This window comes from Aquarana catesbeiana, linkage group LG03 (assembly GCF_042186555.1).
Source record: "Aquarana catesbeiana isolate 2022-GZ linkage group LG03, ASM4218655v1, whole genome shotgun sequence".
Taxonomy (NCBI): domain Eukaryota; kingdom Metazoa; phylum Chordata; class Amphibia; order Anura; family Ranidae; genus Aquarana; species Aquarana catesbeiana.
The window spans coordinates 275,938,701-275,962,905 of NC_133326.1; the positions used below are offsets into that span (position 1 = coordinate 275,938,701).

General features: G+C 43.2%; 1 protein-coding gene across 3 annotated transcripts in view; it reads left to right on the forward strand.

Moving 5' to 3' along the window:
* The window catches only part of TBK1 (TANK binding kinase 1), a 121,224-nt gene that overhangs the window by 660 nt on the left and 96,359 nt on the right, over positions 1 to 24,205 (forward strand). For all 3 annotated transcript variants that reach the window (XM_073620111.1, XM_073620114.1, XM_073620112.1), the window contains exons 2-3: positions 13,867 to 13,982; positions 17,172 to 17,312. In XM_073620111.1, the coding sequence (XP_073476212.1) occupies positions 13,896 to 13,982; positions 17,172 to 17,312 (228 nt within the window). In that variant the 5' untranslated portion in view covers positions 13,867 to 13,895. The remainder of the gene's footprint in view (positions 1 to 13,866; positions 13,983 to 17,171; positions 17,313 to 24,205) is intronic.

The window sequence follows — 24,205 nt, forward strand, 5'->3', positions numbered from 1 at the left end:
ACAATCAGGAGTGTTTCACACTGTGGAGGGATTTTCTCTCCCCCTGTCTTTGCTATGGGAAAGGCAGTGAAGTGGAACTTATGCTTTAACCACTTGCCGCCCGCCCACCGTCAATAGGATGGAGGATGGGTGTGGCTCTCGTTCTCGGTGAACGTCCTATGACGTCGCGCCAGAGCGGCCGCTAAGACACGGCATGACCCTGATCTCTGTAAAGACCCTATGACTCTGCTCTTTTTTACCATGTGATCGGCTGTGTCCAATCACAGCTGGTCACATGTACATGTAGAAGTGCCGGTAATCGTCTGTCAACGCCTCACACTAACAGAGCATGTGCTGAAGAGAGCAAGTCAGTGGCATCTCCTCGCAGGGGACACCCGGACAGTAAGGATGAGCTCAGGCATGTTCGCAGACAGCACGTGCAGAGCCCGCCAGGAAGTCGGCACTGCAAAAGCGCTAATCACAAATTGAGACATTTCTCGATCTGTGCAGCCGCGCATCAGGACAATGTCTCACTGCTTGTGATTAGCGCTGTGCAGTGCCGACTTCCTGGCGGGCTCTGCACGTGCTGTCTGCGAACATGCCTGAGCTCATCCATACCAGACAGGTAATCGGGGTGCTGTTCATCAGTGCCCTGAATACAGTAAAGCCACCAGTACCCAGCGCAAGCTGTTACATTTCTGTGCCCACACTAGTGATGCCGGCAACGAGGAGAGGCAGGGGAGAGAACCGAGGCTTCAGGTGGCTGCATCCCTGGATCGTGGGACAGGTAAGTGTGTGTGTTTATTAAGAGTCTACAGCAGGGGTCCTCAAACTACGGCCCGCGGGCCGAATACGGCCCGCCAAGGTCTTTTACCCGGCCCTCCCGGCCTTTCGGTCACTGGAGCCCCCACAACGATCCGCCCGGAGAGATGCTTTCCCTGCAGACACTGCTTCATAGGGGGAAACAGTACCAATTTCGGGCACTGTCCAGAGTGGGGGCAGAGACACAGAGAGCCTGCTCCAGCGCGGGAAAGCTTCACAAGGATTCTCCTCGCGGCTGCCTGTTCATAGCGGTAAGTCCCGCGGTGCTCCTCTCACTAATCCCCGTGCACTGGACAGGTCAGGCTGCATTACCTGGCGCAGGTCAGGCTGCATTACCTGGCGCAGGTCAGGCTGCATTACCTGGCGCAGGTCAGGCTGCATTACCTGGCGCAGGTCAGGCTGCATTACCTGGCGCAGGTCAGGCTGCATTACCTGGCGCAGGTCAGGCTGCATTACCTGGCGCAGGTCAGGCTGCATTACCTGGCGCAGGTCAGGCTGCATTACCTGGCGCAGGTCAGGCTGCATTACCTGGCGCAGGTCAGGCTGCATTACCTGGCGCAGGTCAGGCTGCATTACCGGGCGCAGGTCAGGCTGCATTACCGGGCGCAGGTCAGGCTGCATTACCGGGCGCAGGTCAGGCTGCATTACCGGGCGCAGGTCAGGCTGCATTACCGGGCGCAGGTCAGGCTGCATTACCGGGCGCAGGTCAGGCTGCATTACCGGGCGCAGGTCAGGCTGCATTACCGGGCGCAGGTCAGGCTGCATAACCGGGCGCAGGTCAGGCTGCATAACCGGGCGCAGGTCAGGCTGCATAACTGGGCAATGGAGAGGCTGGCTGCCTTACTGGGCGCAGGTCAGGCTGCATTACTGGACAATGGAGAGGCTGGCTGCCTTGCTGGGCACTGATCAGGCTGCCTTGCTGGGCGCTGGTGAGGCTGCATTGATTCGGCCCCCCAACAATCTGAGGGACAGTGGACTGGCCCCCTGTTTAAAAAGTTTGAGGACCCCTGGTCTACAGCTACACTCTTTTTGTAGCTGCTGACTTCTAATAAACACAGAAACGGTTTCTGCTTTAAGGAGCACCTCACGTACATATACTGTGGCAGGGTGGCCCTTAAGCGTAAAGCCCTTGTTCACCGGGACCCGCTGATCATTCTGAGGAGAGGCAGAATGGCGGTCTGCCTGTATAAACAAGGCAGATCGCCGTTCTGCCAGAGGGAAAAATGGAAATCTTGTATTTCTCCTAAGCAGAAACTTGGATCTCTGTTTTCCTTTAGTGAAAGCACATCCTCCACAATTAGAAGGCACCCCCTAGGGGCACGCTTAACCCTTTGATCACCCCTGATAACCCCTTCCCTACCAGTGTCATTAGTACAGTAACAGTGCATTTTTTTTTAGCACTGATATTACGCTAGTTGCTAATGAGCTAGCCAATTGCAATTCCTGTTATGTCTTGTACCAATGAATAATGTGATAAATTATGTTCATTGTATTCATGTAGTTCAGATCGTAAAAAAAAAAAAAAAAATTTAATTATCTTCATATTGTTGTAATGATGGGGTCTTGCCCTTTATTGGAGTTCAATAAAAATGTATATTTGTTTTTTTTTTTTTTTTTTTTTTTTTTTACATACTTTCACCAGTGCATTACAGCATCGCAATATAACTGGTGTGATGGTGATCAGGGACACTGACTGGTGACAGTTTTTTTTTTTTACGTTTTTATTTGTTTAGACACTGTAACCAGAGCAATATAATGTTACCATAGTAAAATTGTACTACTCTGGGGAAGCGATTAGGGTTTTGTTTTTTTTACACATTGTGATTCCTTATAGCAGTGAATTTCATTGCTGTAAGCAAGCATTTTACTGAATGAAACAGATTCATTCAGTTTCTTTTGTTGTGATCGGCCACGGTTTTGCACAGAGCAGCCCCGATCCTCCTCGTCTCGGGTCCCCCATCGGCACTCTAGGCCCCTCCCTCCTGCCTAGTGCCCCCGTAGCAAGCCTCTTGCTATGGGGGCACCAGTCAGACTCACTACCGTGCCCTTGCCCAGTGTATCCAATTACACTCAGAGTGGAGCTCATCCCCACCTCCTCTCTCTCCTTATTGGCTCACTGGCTGTGATTGACAGTAGCGAGAGCCAATGGTTAACTCTGCTGTCTCAGTCAATGAGGAGGGAGAGCTGAGGCTCTCCTGCACATCGCTGGATCGAGATTGGACTCAAGAAAGCTTTAGGAGGGAACGGGGGTGCTACTGCACTCAGAAAATTACCTTCTTGCATAGTATGCATGAAGGTAAAAAACCTTGAGCGTAGCCTACCACTTTAATTGAACAAGCGGATGTTAGAAGCTGATTGGCTACTATGCATAGCTTCACCAGATCGTGCACTCTCTAGTTTTAGTAAATCAACCCCTATGTCAGCAGCCGAACAAGGCCACAATTTTAAAAAGAGAAAGGGGTTAATTAACAGGGAGTGAACTAACAGGGAGGGTGGGACTTTGTGTGAAGTATGTGGCAGCAACAAAGATTAATTAGGTGAACATACAAGGTATTTGTTAATAGTTTATTATGAGCTAAATTGTAATTATACATGATTCCGGTAGTAAAGGTATAAGGTAACATACATAATGCATCTTGGCACATAGCACAATATATACATGTAACAATGGTAACAGTAGGTGAGATAGTAACAATAAAATTGATTACTCATGCAATTGCCACGCAAAATATCCTAGTTCACCACATGGGGGGATAGATTAAGAATGATTCATACGTAATGCCTGCCGGACCTACGGCCTCGCTGGACCTGTCAGGGTTTGTAAACTAGTAGATTGGATAGTCAGGTAAAATTGATAAGGACACGGCAACCAGTAGCTCTACGCGTTTCGTGGCTATAAGTGCTTTTCCTGGAACCTCTCCCACATGGAGTGCCATCTCAAGGATGTTGACTGGGTTCTTAAACAGTAGCAGTTGCTGCAGCCAGGAAGGAGGTGTGCTACCGTTTAAGAACCCACTCAACATCCTTGAGACAGCACTCCATGTGGGAGAGGTTTCAGGAAAAGCCTTCTTCAAGCCTGAATTGTCTCTGCCTTTAAAGTGCCTAACTATTGCAGAAGTGGAACTGTTCAACCCAGAGGTGCTACTGCTGACACGTGACTGGCTCACAGCGGATTAAAAATAGATCCCACACGCGCCTGCTCCTGACGAGTGGCACTTTATAGCCATGAAACGCGTAGGGCTATTGGTTGCCGTGTCCTTATCAATTTTACCTGACTATCCAATCTACTACTTTACAAACCCCGACAGGTCCAGCGAGGCCGTAGGTCCTGCAGGCATTACGCATGAATCATTCTTAATCTATCCCCCATGTGGTGAACGAGGATATTTTGCGTGGCTATTCCATGAGTAATCAATTTTATTGTTACTATCTCACCTACTGTTACCATTGTTACATGTATATATGTATGTATTGTGCTATGTGCCAAGATGCATTATTTATTTCAAGTACTTATATAGCGCTGTCAATTTACGCAGCGCTTTACATATACATTGTACATTCACATCAGTCCCTACCCTCAAGGAGCTTAAAATCTAAGGTCCCTAACTCACATTCATACATACTAGGGACAATTTAAACAGGATCCAATTAACCTACCAGCATGTCTTTGGAGTGTGGGAGGAAACCGTAGTACCCGGAGGAAACCCACGCAGGCACAGGGAGAACATGCAAACTCCAGGCAGGTAGTGTCATGGTTGGGATTCGAACCAGTGACCCTTCTTACTGCAAGGCCGAAAGTGCTACCCACTACACCACTGTGCTGCCCATTGTGTATGGTACCGTATACCTTTACTACCGGAATCATGTATGATTACAGTTTAGCTCATAATAAGCTATTATTAACAAATATCCTTGTATGTTCACCTAATTATCTTTGTTGCTGCCACATGCTTCACACAAAGTCCCACCCTCCCTGTTAGTTAACTCCCTGTTAATTAACCCCTTTCTCTAGATGTCAATGGGATGGACATCTATGACCTTACCAGGCCATGATGTCATTTAAAGTCCCTAGGGATGGAAACACTTGACCTCACCAGGCCATGGCTTCCTGAAAGTCCCTATCCTCAAACTTCCTCTACTTTTATTCAATTTTAAAAAGAGGGACGTAGCAGGTTTTATTATGACAACAGCCAAAAATATTGTACAATGCACGTTATGTAAAAACTGTTCTAGACTTCAGTTTCAGTAGAGCCCAGGAAGATTATCAATAAATTAAAGTGAGAGTGTATTATTTCCAGGGTGGATTCGATTTAACCGATTCCCGACCGCCTCACGCAGATATACTGCGGCAGAAGGGCACGTACAGGCAGATTAACGGACCTGTGCGTGGCCCTTTTAAGAGGTGGCTTGCGGCGGGCGCGCCCGCCGGGAGCTCCGTGATCGCGGGTCCCGCGGACTCGATGTTTGCGGGGATACCCACGATCGTCTCGCGGTGAGGAAGAACGGGGAGATCCTGATGTAAACCAGCATCTCCCCGTTCTGCCTAATGACACTGTCACTGATCACAGCTCCCTGTAATTGGGAGCGGTGATCAATGTCGTGTCACACACAGCCCCCCTCCCCACACACAGTTAGAATCACTCCCTAGGACACACTTAACCCCTACAGCGCCACCTAGTGGTTAACCCCTTCACTTTAATGGGATGGCTGGTGATGCGGCAGTGACACAACAAGGTGAGTGATGTGGCGACGGCAGGTGAGTGGATGCCCGCTAACAGGCGCTGCCATGATGGATCTGAAATGGCAGGTGCTCTTTAACCAGTTGCCGCCCGCCATGTAGCAGAATGACGGCGGCAAAGTGGTTTCAATATCCTGACTGGGCGTCATATGACGTCCGCAGGATATTGAGCCGCTGAGCACTCCCGGGGGCGCGCATCGCGGCGATCGTTGTTGCAGGGTGTCAGTCAGACACCCCGCAACACCGATCTAGGTAAAGAGTCTCTGACGGAGACTCTTTACCACATGATCAGCCGTGTCCAATCATGGCTGATCATGATGTAAATAGGAAGAGCCGGTGATCGGCTTTTCCTCCCTCGCGTCTGACAGATGCGAGTAGAGGAGAGCCGATCGGCTGTTCTCCTGAAGGGGGGGGGGTCTGTGCTGATTTTTTTTTTTTATCAGCACAGCCCCCCCTCGGATCCCGCCCAGAACCACCAGGGAAGCCAACCACACTGGACCACCAGGTATGCCCCCTAGACCTCCAGGGAAATACTAATCTGTGCCCAGGCAGCTGCCAATCAGTGCCCACTCACAATGCCTACCACTGCCAGTGCTACCAGGGATGCCCATCAGTGCCGCGTATCAGTGCCCAGCAATGCCGCTTATCAGTGCCACCCCTAAGAACCCATCTTTGCAGCCTTTCAGTGTTGCCTATCAGTGCCACCCATGAGTGCCCATCAGTGCTGCATATCAGTGCCCGCTCATTGGTGCCATTTCATCGGTGCCGCCTTATCAGTGCCCATCAGTGAAAGAGAAAACTTACTTATTTACAAAATTTTTTAACAGAAACAAAAGCAAAACTTATTTTTTTCAAAATTTCCGCTCTTTTTTTATTTGTTTAGCAAAAAATAAAAACCGCAGAGGTGATCAAATACCACCAAAAGAAAGCACTATTTGTGGGAACAAAATGATAAAAATTTAGTTTGGGTACAGTGTTGGATGACTGCGCAATTGTCATTCAAACTGCGACAGCGCTGAAAGCTGAAAATTGGTCTGGGCAGGAAGTTGTATAAGTCCCGTGTATTGAAGTGGTTAAATGTAAGGACTTATTCTTGTCAGTAGTTAGAAACTTTTTATTTTATTTTTTTTAAATCAAAGATGTTTATTAGAAAACAATACAAGTAGAAAAACTTTTCAGCTCACAGTTAAGGCACAGAATCTGTCATACATTTCAATTACCATCACAAGAGGTATATTCACACATTACTCTTAGCATCCAATACCATCTCATATTATACAATTCAGGTATTTCTTCTAAAGAAACTGATTATTTGTGCGTCCACACTATATTCTGATTTTTATGCTGCAAGCGCTTTCAGTTCTCCACTCTTAGTGTATCGCTCACTTTCCTATCTTTTACCTCAACAGTCTATCCATCACAAGATCAACTGGGGAGAGGCCGGGGTATCCAACCAGGGTGCCCATAGTTTCTCAGGCGACCTCTATGTTGAAAGATGTATTTCTCCAACCTTATGGTGTCTCCCATTTGAGCAATCCATTCCTTTAACGTTGGAGGCTCAACCGCCTTCCAATGTCTAAGGATCAGCTTGCGAGCCTGAAACAGGGCCCTGGCTATGGTCTGTTTGAAATTTGTCCTCCATAGGGATGTCATCTAGTATCCCCAGTATACATGGTTTTGGGTCTGTAGGTATGGTAGTCTGATAGACTCTGTTAATGGTGGTTAGAACCCCTGTCCAGAACAAATGTAGTTTGGAGCACCTCCAGAGCAGATGTGTTAGATCCCCATGATCTCTCGCACACCTGGGGCAGTTGGAATCCGGTCTCACTCCCATCCTGAACAATCTGTCAGGTGTATAGTGTACTCTCAATATGATGTATAGCTGGGATAACCGTTGGGCCACATTTAGGGAGCAAAGTTGTACTGCCTGGATTGCCTCCTCCCATTGTTCGTCCTCAAATGTTCCCACATCCTTTTCCCATTTACTCGACGCCCCCAGGGGAAATCCTTCCTTCTAGGTAAATATTGAGAATCCTGGAATAAGTTCTAGAAATGAAGCCCTTAAACTGGGACACCTCAGCCATATATCGGAATATCGGGGTCGGTGAGAGGGCCCACGAGATCCCCCCCCAGCCTGCGCCTTCACTGCATGTTGCAGCTGAATATAATAGAAGAGCATTGATTGCGGGAGGTGAAATTGCTCCCTCAGCTCTGGAAAGGGAATCGGTTTTCCTGCGGCAAATATGTTGCATGTGCATGACCCCGTGTCTTCTCCATCGCGCGCCACAATCCAACGACAGCCGCTCCTCATAGTATCCATTAGCCCATATCGGGCTGTACACGATAAAGCCCTCTACTTCTTGTAACTAGGGGTGCACCGACTGGGTTTTTTTGGTGCCTAAACCGCTACCAAAAATGAAAAATACACTAGGCCAAAAACCGATACCGAAAATGACCGAACCATATTTTAAAAAAAAATGGTCAGAGACTGGGGACATGGTACAGGAGATGGTCAGAGACTGGGGACATGGTACAGGAGATGGTCAGAGACTGGGGACATGGTACAGGAGATCAATACAGCCTCACCAGTGCCCGTCAGATGCAGCCAGCCAGTGTCCCCATTGTAGCCTGCGTCCCCATTGCAGCCTGCCTGTGCAGGGGAAGAGAGAGGAGAGCCGCCACCTTGCTGATATGAGCGCCGGGAACATCGCAGCTTTCATTTCAATAGCTGTGTGTTCCCCGCTGCGCGCCGTCACATACAGCCCCTCCTCTTTGCCCGGGCACTTTGATAGACAGATCACCCGTCCAATCCTGGGACGGGTGATCTGTCTATCAAAGTCCCCCGGACAAGGCCCCCCGCCCAGGCCTCGCCCCATTTTCAGGTCCATTATTGGCCGTTTTTCTCTTTCGGCAAATTTTAGCCAATATGTTTCGGCGGCTGAAATTTCGGTGCATCCCTACTTGTAACTGTCTAAGTTTGTTGCATACTTTTTGTATCAGGACGTATGTGGGAAATATGCCAGGGCCTCCATACCCGTGGGTACATTGTCGAGACCAGTAACATAGCACATTAGGGCCCTAATGGGTTCAGAGTGTACGTTTCCATCCTCCATTTCCGGATCCTCAGGCATAGCCCGGGCGATATGTTGCGCCTGAGCCGGCAAATAATAGACCCTAGAATCTGTAAAGAGGACGTAAACCCTGTACGTTTTTTTTTTTTTTAATATAATGATCCTGGAAAGTATTGGTAAGCCATACACATTTTATGACAAAAACGAGGTTGTAAAATACCTTATTTCACTTTTTAAAATTTAATTTCTTCCGGGTATGGGCCGCGCCATCGTTACTACTGTTTAATGAATCTTTTGTGGACGTCATTTCCACCCTTACTTTGTTCTCCTGTCCAAGTCTAAACCAAGCCTCTATCTCGATTGCTGTTACTACGGCAACCGAGCGAAGCCATTGAACCAGAGCAGCCATCTCTGTGCTGCTCTGGTTCACTCCCCCTGTGCGACGTCTTATACATTCACAAGGGGGAGAACCAGGAAGGAGAGGATGAGAGCACAGCATCGCGAGGCTTCTTTCTCTCTGGCGTTTTCAATGAAAGTCAATGGCATGCAGAGGATAGTGAAACGGCACACATAGTGTGCCGTTGAAGAATCTATGGCATGCGCAAGCGTGGCTGACGTCACTACAGATTGCAGGATGGTTTCTAAGGGAACAGAAAGAGTGAAATTTCACAGGCAGCGATTAGCTGCCTGTTATGAGCTAAAGTGAAGGGTTTATAACCCTTTAGAGTAAAGAATAATAAGCTGTCAGGTCAGTAAAACCGATATCGGAACCGATCAGTCATACAGTTTGTAGTGTACATAGATTTTCAAAACAATGAGATAAAGGAATATTCCTGAACTTTGTTTTATCTCATGATTACTGTGAAATTGTGTGAATGCATTAATGCAGTGCATGTTATTGCACCTTGCAGAGCTTGGCTTCATTGAATGAGTTTACCAAAAATGTAAATATTGCTGAATATACATTTGCTACATATGCTACATAACTAAGCTTCATTTCATGCTGAATAAACTAAATTATTAATGTATCTTGAATAGAAAACTATCTTTAGATAGATTTTTATTCCAAAAGCATTTTATTAAAATAAATTTGATAAAAATCATAAAATCAGATTTTAAATCTGATTTTTTTTTTTTTTTTTTTTTTTATTTTTTTTTATATCCGCCTTTCACAGAAAACGGAACTATTTTACAATTTACTTGATGCACACTGTATAAGCAGCTTTAGTAGGCCTCATTTTCAGAGGGGAAAAACCAGGCATTTTTTAATCAGGAAATCAAAGTGGGAGTGTATTACTTCAGAGAAAAGTCTGCAATATTGTACAGACCCATGCACACTGTGTAAACACTTTTATTTGGCAGCAGTTTCACAGGGAAAGATCAGACAGGTTTTATTCTAGAAATTAAAATTGGAGTGCATTATTTCACCGGAAAAAAATAAAATAAAAACCTATACACACATGTATACACTTTTACTAAGCCAAAAGTATACAAAAGGGTGATGCAGAGCTTAGAGGACACTCTCTATAAAATAAGGCTGCATAGGCAGCTGCAGTGTTCAGAATGAAGGATCTCTCCAAGCCTTCCTGAAATATTAAAATATAAATATCTTCCCTACAGAACAGCACTTGTGTAAGAGAAAGATCATCTTGTTTCAGGGAACTGTGCGAAACAGCAAAAATATCACCACTTTTGTTAGCAGCTGTGTCCGTAAGGAATATATGTAATAACTGGCAGCAGTTTTAAGTCAAACTCAGGCCTCGAAATCCCCATCTCCTACCTTATCACTTGAGACCACAGTGAATGCAGATGGAGAATCTTGTTAAGAGATGAAAAGTGAGGAACAAGGAAGATTGGGGGCCTTTTTCTGCTGATCAGTATCATTGATGTGCTGTTTCCACAGAGCTTTGTGGTGAAGAATCATATCTCTCTTCGTGCATGCGGTACCCAAATGACTGGTAGATTTACCTTGCTTATACACTACAGGCAGAGACTGAAAACCAAACGGTACTATCCACAGCAGATGTGTAAAAGGCCCAGACTGCTGAGCTATGAGGATTAGCCCTGGGGATAGCAGTGGCCTGCATCCATGGAGGAGTACCATCTAGTGGAATTGAACGCTTCTTCTACTCCTCTGCAAGCTCCCCTTTCCCCTGGATAAAATCTTCCTGCACTGCCTCTCCCTAACTTTACTCCTCTACAACCTCTAGCATACAGTTATGGTAGAGCTGCCTGATTAATCGTTAAAAAATTTCAATCTCAATTTAACCCCCCCTCATGGTCTTAATCTGGCATTTCCACGATTCATTCATGTAACAAGTGCAGAGCCATTCTCTGCTCTCTCACAGCTGTCAAAAAAAACATCCATCCTCAAATGTTTATCAACATTGCTCAGCGCTGGGAGATAAAAGGAAACATTGTAACATTTAGTTCTTTTAGATCAAAGGGATGAACTTTGGTCTGTAAATGAGGTCAGTTTAACCACTTAAAGACTAAACATTTTTCTGACACTTGCTGCTTACAAGCCACAGCCACCCCCCCCCCTCCCCCCCGAAGAAGCCCGAACTATGGGCGAAACATGTCGAGTGTAGTCTGGTTGTCTTGCATAAACATCTTGTCATCTGCACTGTACATGCCTGTGTCCTTTGGTTTTATGTATTTTTTGTTTTACCTTTTAAAACAAAAATAAAATATTTTTTACTGAATACATGTGACTGTATTTTGCGCCCTCAAAAAGCCCCACCCTCAATTCTTTTTGTCCTTATACTCACACGGGGATTGGTGCTAACAGCTGGCTGTGTCCTCCACGACCAATTATCTGTTCACTTGCTGCTTACAAGTTAAAATCCGTATTTTCTGCTAGAAAATTACTGAGGACCCCCAAACATTATATATATATATATATATATATATATATATATATATATATATATATATATATATATTTATTTTTAGCAGAGACTCTAAAGAATAAAATGACGGTCGATGCAATATTTTATGTCGCACTGTATTTGCGTAGCGGTCTTTCAAACACAATTTTTCAAAAAAAAAACAAAAAACCTAAGCAATAAAGTTAGCCCAATTTATTGCATAATGTGAAATATGATGTTATGCCGAGAATCTTGATCTTTATTCTAAGCAAAATTCATGATTCTCATTTTCTCCAGAATCGTGCAGTTCTAAGGTATTGTCTGCCACTTCTTCATCCTCACCCTCCTCATCATTGGAGAACACTTGGCAGTAAGCTGGCAGTTGTTTCTGCCTCCTTGTTAGCACCTTCGTATGTGTTTCTGGTGCTCTCTTCCTCAGCATCCAATAACAACAATTCTTGCACATCCTCCTGCTTCAGGTTACTAATGCTGTGCTGAAATAATCCAGCTGACTCCTCCATACTAGTTTGCAGGGCAAAGGCAGCAGTACTTGTAGAGGAAGAGGAAAAAATGGCACATTTGTAGCTGCTGGGGAAAATCTGCTTCTCTGTGCCTGGTGGGGAGAATGTGAGCAAAGATTGGTTGGTTAGCCAATCTACAACCTCCTCTGTGCACTCCTGCCTAATAGCGCACTCATTGCTAGAAAGAAAAGGCAGACCTAGTGGAGTACAAAATAAAATATGTAGGCTGCCACAATGCAGTTGACTCCCTCTAGGTGCTCCGCTGAAATCCTTACCTCAATAAAATGTGGAAGGGTTAAAATTGGTCAATCCTCTTCCTTTTTTTTTGTTTTTTTTCTGTCTGTGCCCAGTTGATGGAGATGTCCTTTCCTTATGTTGATGCAGGGATCTGTCAGGTTGTGGTGTTTTTTTTTTTTCAATCCGCAGTTTGAACCAAAAAAAAAAATAACTGTGTACCCAGCTTTAGGCATGATGGATTTGGGATAGCATATCGAGTCTCAGCCTCGGATGCTGGGATGGTCTCGGCTAGGGCCGAAACAACTAATCGATTAATCGACAACTAATCGATTATGAAATTAATCGATTACTATTTTCATAATCGATTAATCGGCCAGTAACATAATGGGGTTAAAAAAGCTAAAAATTAGCCCTATATAGTACAAAAAGAGCAAACAATCTCTACTGTAAATATTACTTTCACTGTTGCACAGTAAAAAAACGAAGGGCTAATTTGTTTTTGTTTTTTTTAACTCCATTATGTTATTAAATGTCTTAGGCCTGGTTCTCACCCATGTGTTTTTTTGGTGCTTTTTGCAGAAATGCACTACAGTTCATTTAATGTTCACATCTATGCTTTTTTCAGCTGCTGTGTATTTGGAAAGGGTGCTTTTTGGTTCAATATACTTCAATGGAGAAGCTGCAGAAAAGCATGTAATATTACAGTTCTGTTTGAAAATCTGCAAAACAGTCTAGAATTTTTTTTTCTTTAAATAAAAAAATTTGATCTGAGTCTGATGATATTTACCAATTCAACCTCTAATAGAGTATATCTATTCTGTCTGTTATTCTCAGGGAGGATTAAAGATTTTAGTCCCTAACCAAACAGTTGGTTATTTATATTTACCCCTGCGTATAAAGATATTTAGGAATAAATTGCCTTTTTTTAAACTTTACATATTAACTAAATTATACACTACACTTTTTTTTAAGGTTATTAACTGATTAATCGATTAATCGAAACAATAATCGGCCAACTAATCGATAATGAAAATAATCGTTAGTTGCAGCCCTAGTCTCGGCCCTGGAGGTTGGGATGATGCTTGATGAACTCCTTCAGTGGCAAAAAGAGTAAATCCACCGTGGATCACTTTTCAGAGGAGTGGCCAGGGCTGCTTTAAAGTGTGAAAGAGCCCTAAGGCCTCATCTGCATACTTTGTTGCATGTCAGTGACCCTAAGTATTAATGATGATCGGCTTGACAGCCAAAGAACTTGCATTTTCAAAAAAGAGGGATAGCAAATGCAGGCTCCTTGTTTCTTCTTAAAAAAGGGCTTGACAAATTTCGAGCGTCAGCCCAGATGCCAGGATGAAACTGCTTGTCGCCATGCCAAACTGGGGTTTGTCGAGCCCTGCCTTAAAAGTATATATCTTTAGGTTTTTCCTTGTTTAGAAAAAATGTCACTGTGGTTGTTGTTGACAGAGCACTCCTATCTCACTAAACCTATAGACTATAGGTTTATGATGCATAGGCTTCCCGGTTACTCCAGGTCAAGAGAATGCTGTCGTTTTTCCTGCAGCTTGTTAACACTTACTAAATAAAATGTCATTATCCAATTGTAACTAATTCTAATGTTAATCTGTTCTCAGGAAATTAAAGGTCTTAAAGACCAAGCAAGATGCAGAGCACTGCAAATTATCTTTGGCTGCTTTCTGACATTCTGGGACAAGGAGCAACTGCCAATGTGTTTCGAGGACGCAATAAGGTAAACTATGTTGGCAGAATTGCCACTTACAATGAATGTGCTTGCAGGCCTCACCCTCCCCCCCCTTCCCTTCTTTCATATGTGATTGTGTACTTTAGGTGTGCAGGAAGTAATTTGGTATGTATGCACAAATGTGCCTCCTTCCTTTTTCTAGTGAGAGGTAACCAGAAGAGGAGATTATTATTATTATTATTATTATTATTATTATTATTATTATTATTATTATTATTATTAATTTATTTATTTATTTTTTTTACCTTCCTCGATCACACCACACCAATGTTTGTGTCCCATTGGAAAAGGCTGCATTCACACCTGAGCGTATCGTTTTCAGGCAGAAATTTTTACCGCACAATTTTTACCGTGACTTTGTGCAGGTCAAAAGGTCAGCAATGTAAAAAGCAGAAAAACGCCCAAATCTGCCCGAATTGAGCTACAAAAAAAAGCTTCAGAACTTTTTTTTTTCTCCTCATGCATTTTGGAGCTTGAGGCTTCAAGCTTCAAAACGCTGAGGTGTGAATTGGGCCTAAATATTGGGGAATGTTATTTCAATTTTATTAAAGGCAAAAGCACTAGTACAGGAAGATCACCATTAGCTTTCCTTCAGAGTGGTAATGGCTCCTCTTCTTGCCAAAGCTACAATCATTATAGCCAGTTGGTACACACTGATGGAGGCTGAGTGGTGGACCTGTTGCTTACAGGAAAAATGAAGTCGCTGGCCACAGAGATGCATAAAGCCAATGCAAGCCTCATGTGTCTCTAGCAACATTTCTGTAACATATAATGTAAAAGAGTAGTCTTTGCATAACAGACTTGGCCATGTAGTATTATGTACTTTTTATATGTCTGTGACTACATATAAGGCCAGTGAATAACAGAGGAACCTGGCATCTCATATAATTTACCTAACATGCATACAAATGCTTACAACAAATGTGAATAGTACTTGCCTGATCATTTGTTTAAGCCGAGCTGAAGCTTCTAGAAGTCAAATAATCCGGTCCCTCACGCCTGTGGAAAGGGGGGAAAAATGCAACTTCCATTTCAATATTCTGCCATGCACTGTCCCTCAGGCACTCCTCTCTGTCAAAAAGCTTCAATCCCCTTACGGGTTGAAGGATGCCCAGCGTTATCCAAATCCCACCTGTGAGGTCAGTGACAAACCCCATGGGCTAGCATCATCATGCAGCCTGGGCTCAAAATAGAATGCTATTGTAAAATGCTATCGAATTTGAGCACAGCTCTATGGCACAATGCCAATGCTTGAGAAGATGAATAGGAACCTTCTTCTCATGTAACCAACTGGAATTCTGGATTTAAGTGCATGGTGAAAATGGAATCTGAAGTTTGGCTTTAACTAATAGTGGTGAGCTTTGTTATAGGGGCATATAGTCTTTGTATCATGAGCAACAGGTGGGCAGTCCTCCGATAATCACGGAAAAGATGCATTTGCTAGGGCTGGTATCGGAAGCACTTCTCTGACTCTTTGTCCAAGGTGGTGCAGATGGTGCAAACTTTTCACATGAATACCATCTGAAAATCCTATTGGCTTAAATTCCATATCCGAAAATAGAAACCCTGTTCCTATTGTCCCTGCTTGTCACCTTGATCAAGGGGGCCATGTGGTTTATTTTCCTAAACTCAGGCTTTAGTAAACCTTCTATTCCTGGATGCTCAGTTTGGAGTGCTGGCTTTTTTTACAGTATATTTGGATTCATATGGCACCACCATTTACCTATGCACTCACCCTTACAGGGGTCCACAAGAATTCTGTGCAGTATAGTATGATGACTTTTCACAATAAAAACCTGATATAGCTTTTTAGGGCTAATACACATGGCCGATTAGGGCTTTACACCACCTAAAGTATCTTTATAGCAAGTATACAAGCAATATATCGCACAGAACTGTCAGGTAGTGTGTGAGTCAGCGCTCACTGGCAGCTATAGGGTGGACCATAAGGGATCAATAACGGGTGGTGGGTAGGGGGTACAACAAAATTAATAAGAATTTGCCCATACAGTCCATAGTAGTAAGGGATATCAAGGAGAAGTCCACAGGTTGATGGGGATTGCACACAGTCACCGGCCGCTCCTCAGCAGGATATGGGAGTTCCCTCAGACAAACAAAAACAGCAGAAAGAGGGCACCTGGGTCAGTGTGATAGTAAAAGCAATATGGCAGGTCTGAGCTTATCCCCACAGTGGTCTTATCATTCCTTGTTATGGCTGACTGCTTGATTGGTGATCCACATCCACCCTGTGTGCAGCTTGCATGGAACTTTTATGTAAGTGCCGGTTCACACAGGGGCGACTTGTCAGGCGACCTAGCCACCTGACAAGTCGCCTCCCGTTCTGTACTACGGAACCGTTCTAATAGGAGCGACGCAAGTCGCTCCGACTTAGTAAAAGGTTCCTGTAGTATTTTTGGGGCGACTTCAGGCGACTTGCATTGACTTCTATACAGAAGTCGTTTTGCAAGTCGCCGCTAAAGTCGTGTGCAGGTCGCCTTGGTGAGGCGACCTGCCAGTCGTGCCGCCCCTGTGTGAACCGGCACTAAGTGTATGTGAATAAAGTGTTACTTGCTTTTACTATCACACTGACCCAGGCGCCCTCTTTCTGCTGTTTTTATGGCAAGTATGGTCACGTGTTCCCGATTAGCCACAAACCGGAAGGCTTTACAAATCAATGACAGGCTGATACTGTCTGTCACTGTCCAAAGCTGTAAGGGTGGAGCAACTACCTGTGCTTAGGGATGAATGTTTGCCTCTGAACAAAGACGAGCACACATCCATCCCTAACTGCAGTTAATGGCTCAATGTATGCTTCAGGCTAGATTCACGCTACTGCGGCTGTGATTTGATAGGATTTTTAGTGCGATTTATGTAGTGCGACTTTTTGTGTTTTTAGATGTGGTTTGCATATTCTGTGGAGCCAAAATTGCACTGTTCTTGTTTCAAAGTTAGTATAGGAACCTTTTCCAAAATCGCGCTGCGTGGAGCTGCATTGATGTGAACAAGCACCGTTGAAAACAATGTGATTTCCATGTGATTCTTTGTGACTGTAATTGTATCTGAAAAATCACACTAGTGTGAACCAGGTCTAAATGACTATGTTCTTTTATATATTCTAAAAGTATTTATGCTGGATATCACTAACATATATATTTACTTTTACTTTTTATTTTTTAGAAAACAGGGGATTTATATGCTGTCAAGGTGTTTAATAACTTGAGCTTCCTTCGTCCTGCGGATGTTCAAACAAGGGAGTTTGAAGTTTTGAAAAAGCTTAACCACAAGAATATTGTGAAACTCTTTGCAATTGAGGAAGAGGTAAAACTGTTATAAATATAAACCTCAAGTTTTTTATTTAGTGCACAGTGCAAGAAGCGGCCAGCTAGGGGAAAACTGCAATACTCCATAGCAACAAGCCAAAATGTACTTTGCTGAAGTAAGGACAGTTCGGGGTGTATTTATATAAAAAAAAAAAAAAAAAATTTGCTTTGCAGTTTGCCCAATGAATGTAAACACCACCACTTTAAAAGTGCAAACCGCAAATAACCAAGAAGTGACTTTCTTCAATAGTAAAGTGCCAATCGCAACGCAAAAGGTACAACTCCAGTAGGTGTTCTTGAAACAACTCTAGTGATCCAACACCAATATAAATCCAGGCCCTCCATATAGAGAGGTCATGATAGCATATGCATTATCTTGTAAATCCTGCCAAAAAAAAGCAGAAGTGTCATAAATGGGACAAAGAATAAAAGAGATGGGGCACATCGTGTTAATCCCATTTTTAAATGTCAAATTTATTGGTTAAAAACGATGATACTGACAAAAGGAAAACAAGCAACAGCATTGCCACAAGTTTGCATTTTTAAAGGGGTAGCGCAACATAGATATGTTTCACTTCGTGTTCACTATTTTGTATTCAGATATTTTTTACATGTGGCTCCCCCAAAGTTATTGTTTTTGTACATTAATGTTAATATTACCTATTGTTTTTTTTTTTTTTTTTAAAGTTTTAGTGTGAGTGCGTGTACATTCATTCTATGCAAATGGGGTAAAAATGACTATTATTAAGCTATTTCCAGTGCTGGACAAATATACTATCACTTTAAAGTAAACCCCCTAGTTAATTATGCCAACAATTACTTTTAAAGGAACTTTATGAGGAGAAACAGGCTGCTAGTGCTGACCTCCTGAAAATGACCGAAGGTCAGAATTCCTGATCTGCATACTTCAGGTTTGTGACTGACAAAATATTAAAACCTGTGAATTGGCTTCACAGCCAGGCATCTAGAATATTCAGAAGGAAAAGTGAGCAGTGGTAGCCTCCATAATGATCCATAATGCTTTGGTACAGATTACCTTTTAAAAGAAATTTTCCACTTAAATCTGAAAGCAGATGTCTGCTTCTTAGCTCTCCCTATGCAGCTCCAAGCCCAAAAAAGTGTAAAATCTACATAAAAACACAATGCAATTATTGGCAAATCTCATAAATCCATATTCTATTCACAATAGAAAACATATTATCAAATATTTAAACTGAAACTTAAACCATTTTAAGAAAAAAAAAAAGGTAATTTTTAAATTGATGGCAGCAACATGTCTAAACCTAAAGTTGTGACCGCAAAAAAAGCTGGCAAAATAAGTGGTACTAACAAGACCTGGAAGAACATTTTGCAACTAGGTTAACTGAGAACAAGTCAGTAACATGATTGGGTATAAAAAGAGCATCTTGGAGAGTCAGAGTATCTCTGAAGTAAAGATGGGCAGAGGTTCACAATCTGTGAAAAGCTGCATCTAAAAATTGTTGAATAATTTCAGAATAGAGCTCCCTTAATGTAAAATTGCAAAGACTTTAAATATATCCTAATCTACAGTACATAATGTCCTCAAACGATTTGGAGAAATCTCTGTGTGCAAGAACGGACAAGTCTAAAACGCAAAATTGGATGCCTGTTATCTTTGGGCCCTCAGACAGCACTGCATTAAAAGCAGGCTTGATTCTGTGATCGACATCACTGCATGGGCTCAGGAATAATTCCAAAAACCACTGTCTGAACACAGTTCGCTAGGGCTGAAACAACGAATCGATTATGAAAATAGTTGTCAACTATTTTCATAATTGATTAATCGGCCAGCCGATTAGGTGGCTTGCATATAGAATGCAATATTTGTTTACATATCAGGAAATACAGTGTAGCACACATACTGCTCAGTACACCATCCATACATGTAAGTAAGTGCCTGAGAACTTGTGAATGTGTGAGGAGCAATGCCTCATGGGACATGTAGTCCTGGGCAGGAAGGGAGTGGCTCTACAGGCAGAAGTTTTTTTTACCTTGCTATAGGGGCACGCTATACTATAATTTGCAGCTTGCTATTGGGGCACTCTGAAGACAGGAGGAGCAAGAAGCATTGGCGGGGAGAAGAATCAGGACTGCTCTGTGCAAAACCATTACACAGAGCATATAAGTATCACATGTTTGTTGTTTTAAAAAAATAATTACTTTAAAGACTGTGCAGGGAAGGTCAGCATCTGAACACAGAGAAGGTGGAGGATGATAGACTGGAGGTAATAGAAGGCATTACAATTACATTTAAAGTAAACTTTTACATGGAGGCAAGCCACATTATGTGGGAGCAGGGCACATTTCAAGGAGGCAGGGAATATTACATGAGGGCAGGGCACATGGGAACAGGGCACATTACAGGGGGCAGGGCACATTGCATGCGCCCCAGTGTGAAAGGGGTCTAAATAAAAAACGTGATCGGAGTCTTATGATATTTACCAGATTCAACCTCCAATAGTATATACCGTATATCTGTTCTGTCTGTTATTCTCAGTGTGGATTAGAGATTTTGCTCCCTAACCATATAGTTGGTTATTTATATTTACCATAGAGATATTTAAGAATAAATTGCCTTTTTTAAACTTTACATATTAAATTATGCACCACACTTTTTTTAAGGTTATTATCCGATTAATCGAAACAATAATCGGCCAACTAATCGATTATGAAAATAATCGTTAGTTGCAGCCCTACAGTTCACCATGCCAGCCAAAAATGCAAGGTAAAGCTCTATCATGCAAAGAAGAAGCCATATCTGAGCATGATCCAAAAACGCTGCTATCTTCTCTGAGTCAAAGGTAATATTAAAAGGCCTGTTGCAAAGTGTAAAACTGTTTTCTGTGGTCGGACAAATCAAAATTTGACATTCTTTTGGCAACCACACACATTACGTGCTCCGGACTAAAGAGGCGTGGGACTTTCCAGTTTATCGGCACTCATTTTGAAAAGCCTGCATCTCTGATGGTATGGAGGTTCATTAGTTCATATGGAATGGGCAGCTTGCACATCTGGAAAAGCACCATCAGTGCTGAAAGATAAATACAGGTTTTAGAGCAGCATATGCTCTCATCCAGACGTTTTTTTTCCAGGGAAGACCTTGAATATTTCAGCAGGACAATGCTAAACCGCATTCTGCTTCTATGACAACAGAATGCCTTTGCCTTTGTAGTTGAAGAGTCCGGGTGCTTACCTGCAGTCCAGACCTTTCACCAATTGAAAATATTTGGTGCATCTTGAAACTAGTAATACAACAAAGAAGACCCAGAACTGTTGAGCAGTTAGGATCCTATATCGGGCAAGAACGGAACAACATTCTTCTCACAAAACCCCAACAGTTAGTCCCCTCATTTCCCAGATGTTTACAGAATATTGTTAAAAGAAGAGGAGATGCTACTCTGTGGTAGACATTGGCCTGTCCAAATAATTTTCCAATAATTGCATTCTGGTGTGTGTGTGTGTGTGTGTGTGTGTGTGTGTGTGTGTGTGTTTTTTTTTTTTTGTTTTTTTTTTAACCGCATCCCATCTTTTTTTGCAATTGGGGTTCTAGTGCCAAAGCAGTATTCCCTTTTAGCAACCATTTTGTTTACGTCAAGTCTCCTATGCCATTTTGTCATATGAATGGTTGAGGAAAGTGGAAAGGTAGCGCTGGACCCGTAGATTTATTTTACTGTTCTTGTTATCTTAACCACTTGCCGCCCGCCATATAGCAGAATGACGGCGGCAAAGTGGTTTCCACACCCTGACTGGACGTCACATGACGTCCTCAGGATATTAAGCTGCTGCGCGACCCGGGGGCGCGCATTGCAGCGATTGTTGTTGACACACCGCAACGCCAATCTAGGTAAAGAGTCTCTGATGAAGACTCTTTACCACATAATCAGCTGAAAATTGGTCTGGGCAGGAAGGTCTATAAGTGCCCTGTATTGAAGTGGTTAAGGTGTTCATGTTGGTGCAAATGATCTGGGTCCTGGGTAGGCGGCTTCTCCAGTCTCCTTGGCTTGTAGTGTAATGTAAGAAGGGTTGAAATTTAAGCGCCATGCTACTACTAAGAGATCCAGATAAAACTTTATTCCATTAAAGGTCAGGAGTACATATCAAGAAATAGCCTATGCATTTCGCGGGTCTATGTGCCCCCTTCACCAGGGCTTGACTGGCAGCAAAGTGAACAAACCAGTAGTGAACTGGACCCACAATGATATTCATTCCAGTGTGAGTTGAAAGCACAGGCCTATTAGAATAATAACACGTTGGCTATTTCTTGATCTGTACTCCTGACCTTTAGTGGAATAAAGTTGTATCTGGACCTCTTGGCAGTGGCATGGCGCTTAAATTTCAACCCTTCTTACGTTTTGTCATAAAGCATAGCACAGTGACCTTTCCTCCCTCCTTCCTTCAGTTTATTCAATACACAAACTGTTAACTGATGCCAGAACCTTCTGATCAGACTAGGACAGAAACAAGGCCTCTCATACCTATTAGGCGAATCCACACTCCAGTCTGGAAAACCCTATTAAAAATGTCTGTCTTGAGTGACTGGACTGGAGTTTTATCAAATATCTGCAGCCCCCCCCCCCCCCCCCCCCATCGTAAATTCCATAGCAATCCACATCCCTGATAGACTGGTTAGCAGCCAAGACTTTAAAACTTTAGTATATGATAACTCATGAAATACTAATAGCACAGCCCGAATAGTCAAATTTACCTTCATCATTTATTGGGTAGCCTTTTGAACCCAAACAGCCCTAGGCTAGGAGGTAACAGAGTGTATTAGGCTTCTGCACTCCTCCTATGGTAAAGCAGACATCCGAAACCTGCATAGGAAGGTAGACCAGTAACAGTGCTATCTGCAGGGACAACCCAATCCATACACCAGATCCACTCACAGGTGCCTGAGCTCCATGCGTCCCATCACATTATAAGTCACAAACTAGAAAGGACCTGGCAACACTGAAGTCCTTGAAGTATAATTTATTGGTACATCGGATTGACAATAAAACAATACCGCTGATGGGTTTCGGCAGAAGCCTTAGTCGTAGCAAAGCAAATTACACACTGGACAATAATATGCACCTTTAGCAGTCTGCAAACAATAGGTACTTCAATAAACAGATAGATAGATAGATAGATAGATATATCTCTATCTATCTATTTTTTTTTTTTTTTAAAGAAAAAGAATCCCTGTCTCTTGAAGAGCGCTACCGTAGTATAAATCTCTGAACATGCCTGTCTGTAGTGACTGTGTGTGTTTATATGTTTAGTCTCAAATCATAGTTGTTGTTGCTAAGATTGTGAGTTTCCACCTCCTTGGTAAAAAGGGGGTGGTGGTCATTGTAAAGGGTCGATTGCTTAATTAACTTAACCCAGTGACAATTGCTCTCAGGCTGCTGGCACCTAGATTGTGATCCCGCGACCTGGAAAATTTTTAGGGTGCAGCTTAGAAGGGCATTGTTACATAAGTGACAGTGTGGTGTAAGATTGGCCAGTCCTTTGTCACGAGTTGGTGAGAAGGGCAGGGATCTGACCTCTTCGTTCGTCACAAACCTCTTAGCCTTGGTTCACACCAGTGTGGTTTTGAAATCTCGCTACCTCAGGGCGATTTGCACCTCTGATTTCATTGCCGCTTGCGACTTCATTCAATAAAAGCCTATGCAAGTCGCAATGAAATTAGGGGGGGGGGGTTATCAGTGCAAATAGTGTAGGAACCTTTTTCAAAGTCGCTACGTCATGAGTTGCGTCGATTTGAATGGTTCCATTGGTGACAATGGGGCGTGATTTGTCATGCGATTTGGAACTGTCAGATTGCATGACAAATATCACTGATGTGGACGAGGGGTAAGTGTCATTTCTCTCTGGTGCTTTCTTCCTCTGTTAGCATGTGTCACTTATGAGAAGCTTTCCCAGCACATGAGATACATTTGTGACTGGGGAGGGAGCTCAGCACATACTGTAGCTTGTCTATTCAGAACACAGCTCTGTATCCTTCCTTGGTTCCTGTAGAGGTGGATGTGTCCCTTTCCTCCAATCAGCTCTCCACCCCCTCCACTCTGCTCTCCACAGATGCAGAAGTATTTTTTGTGCACTTTTGAATGGATGAAGAGAAGACTGCAGATAAATGAGTAAAACTTACGTAGGAGGATTTGTTAAATCTCTGTTAACTCTTACATATACCCAGTGAAGTGAATAGCCTCACCTGAGGCTTTTCACTTCACTGGGTATATGTAAGAATTTACAACCACTTTAAGGTACAAAAACATTTTTATATTTTTCTGTCCTCCCCCCTTCCCTGTGTGAAGGGGAGGAGAGGAAGAAATCCAGCACTGTGCACAGCTGCATCTCTTCTCCCCTCTCTTCCTCTTCACACAAGGACTCGAACAGCAGTCCTTGCTGTGAATCAAATGCGGTAAGGAGGAAGTGGGGAGCAGGGCTATGCCCAGATGTGTGTATCTATGGTGCGTGGCTCCATAGGGACACAGATCGTGAGGGAGCAGACACCGTGTGCCTCCAATGCAAACGGCTTGCTATTGGGACATATGAAGAGAAGGAGCCAAGACCGCCAGCTGGGGAACCGAGAAGAGGAGGATCAGGGCCGTTCTGTGCAAAAAAAGAGCAAGTGAATATGACGCGTTTGTTATTTAATCTAAAAAAAATAACCTTTAGTAAAACTTTAAAGCTAGTAAGCTACAGAGTAAATATTATTTAAAAAAAACACTGATCCATTGTAAGGAACCACAGTGTAATTAAAGCTAACCTATGTATGATTGAACATCTTCACTTGATTTATTCAATACCTACATTTTTTATTCAGCATTCAAGCAGTACAATTAAATTTAAAGTGGTTGTAAACCTGAAAATAATAAAAAAAAACAA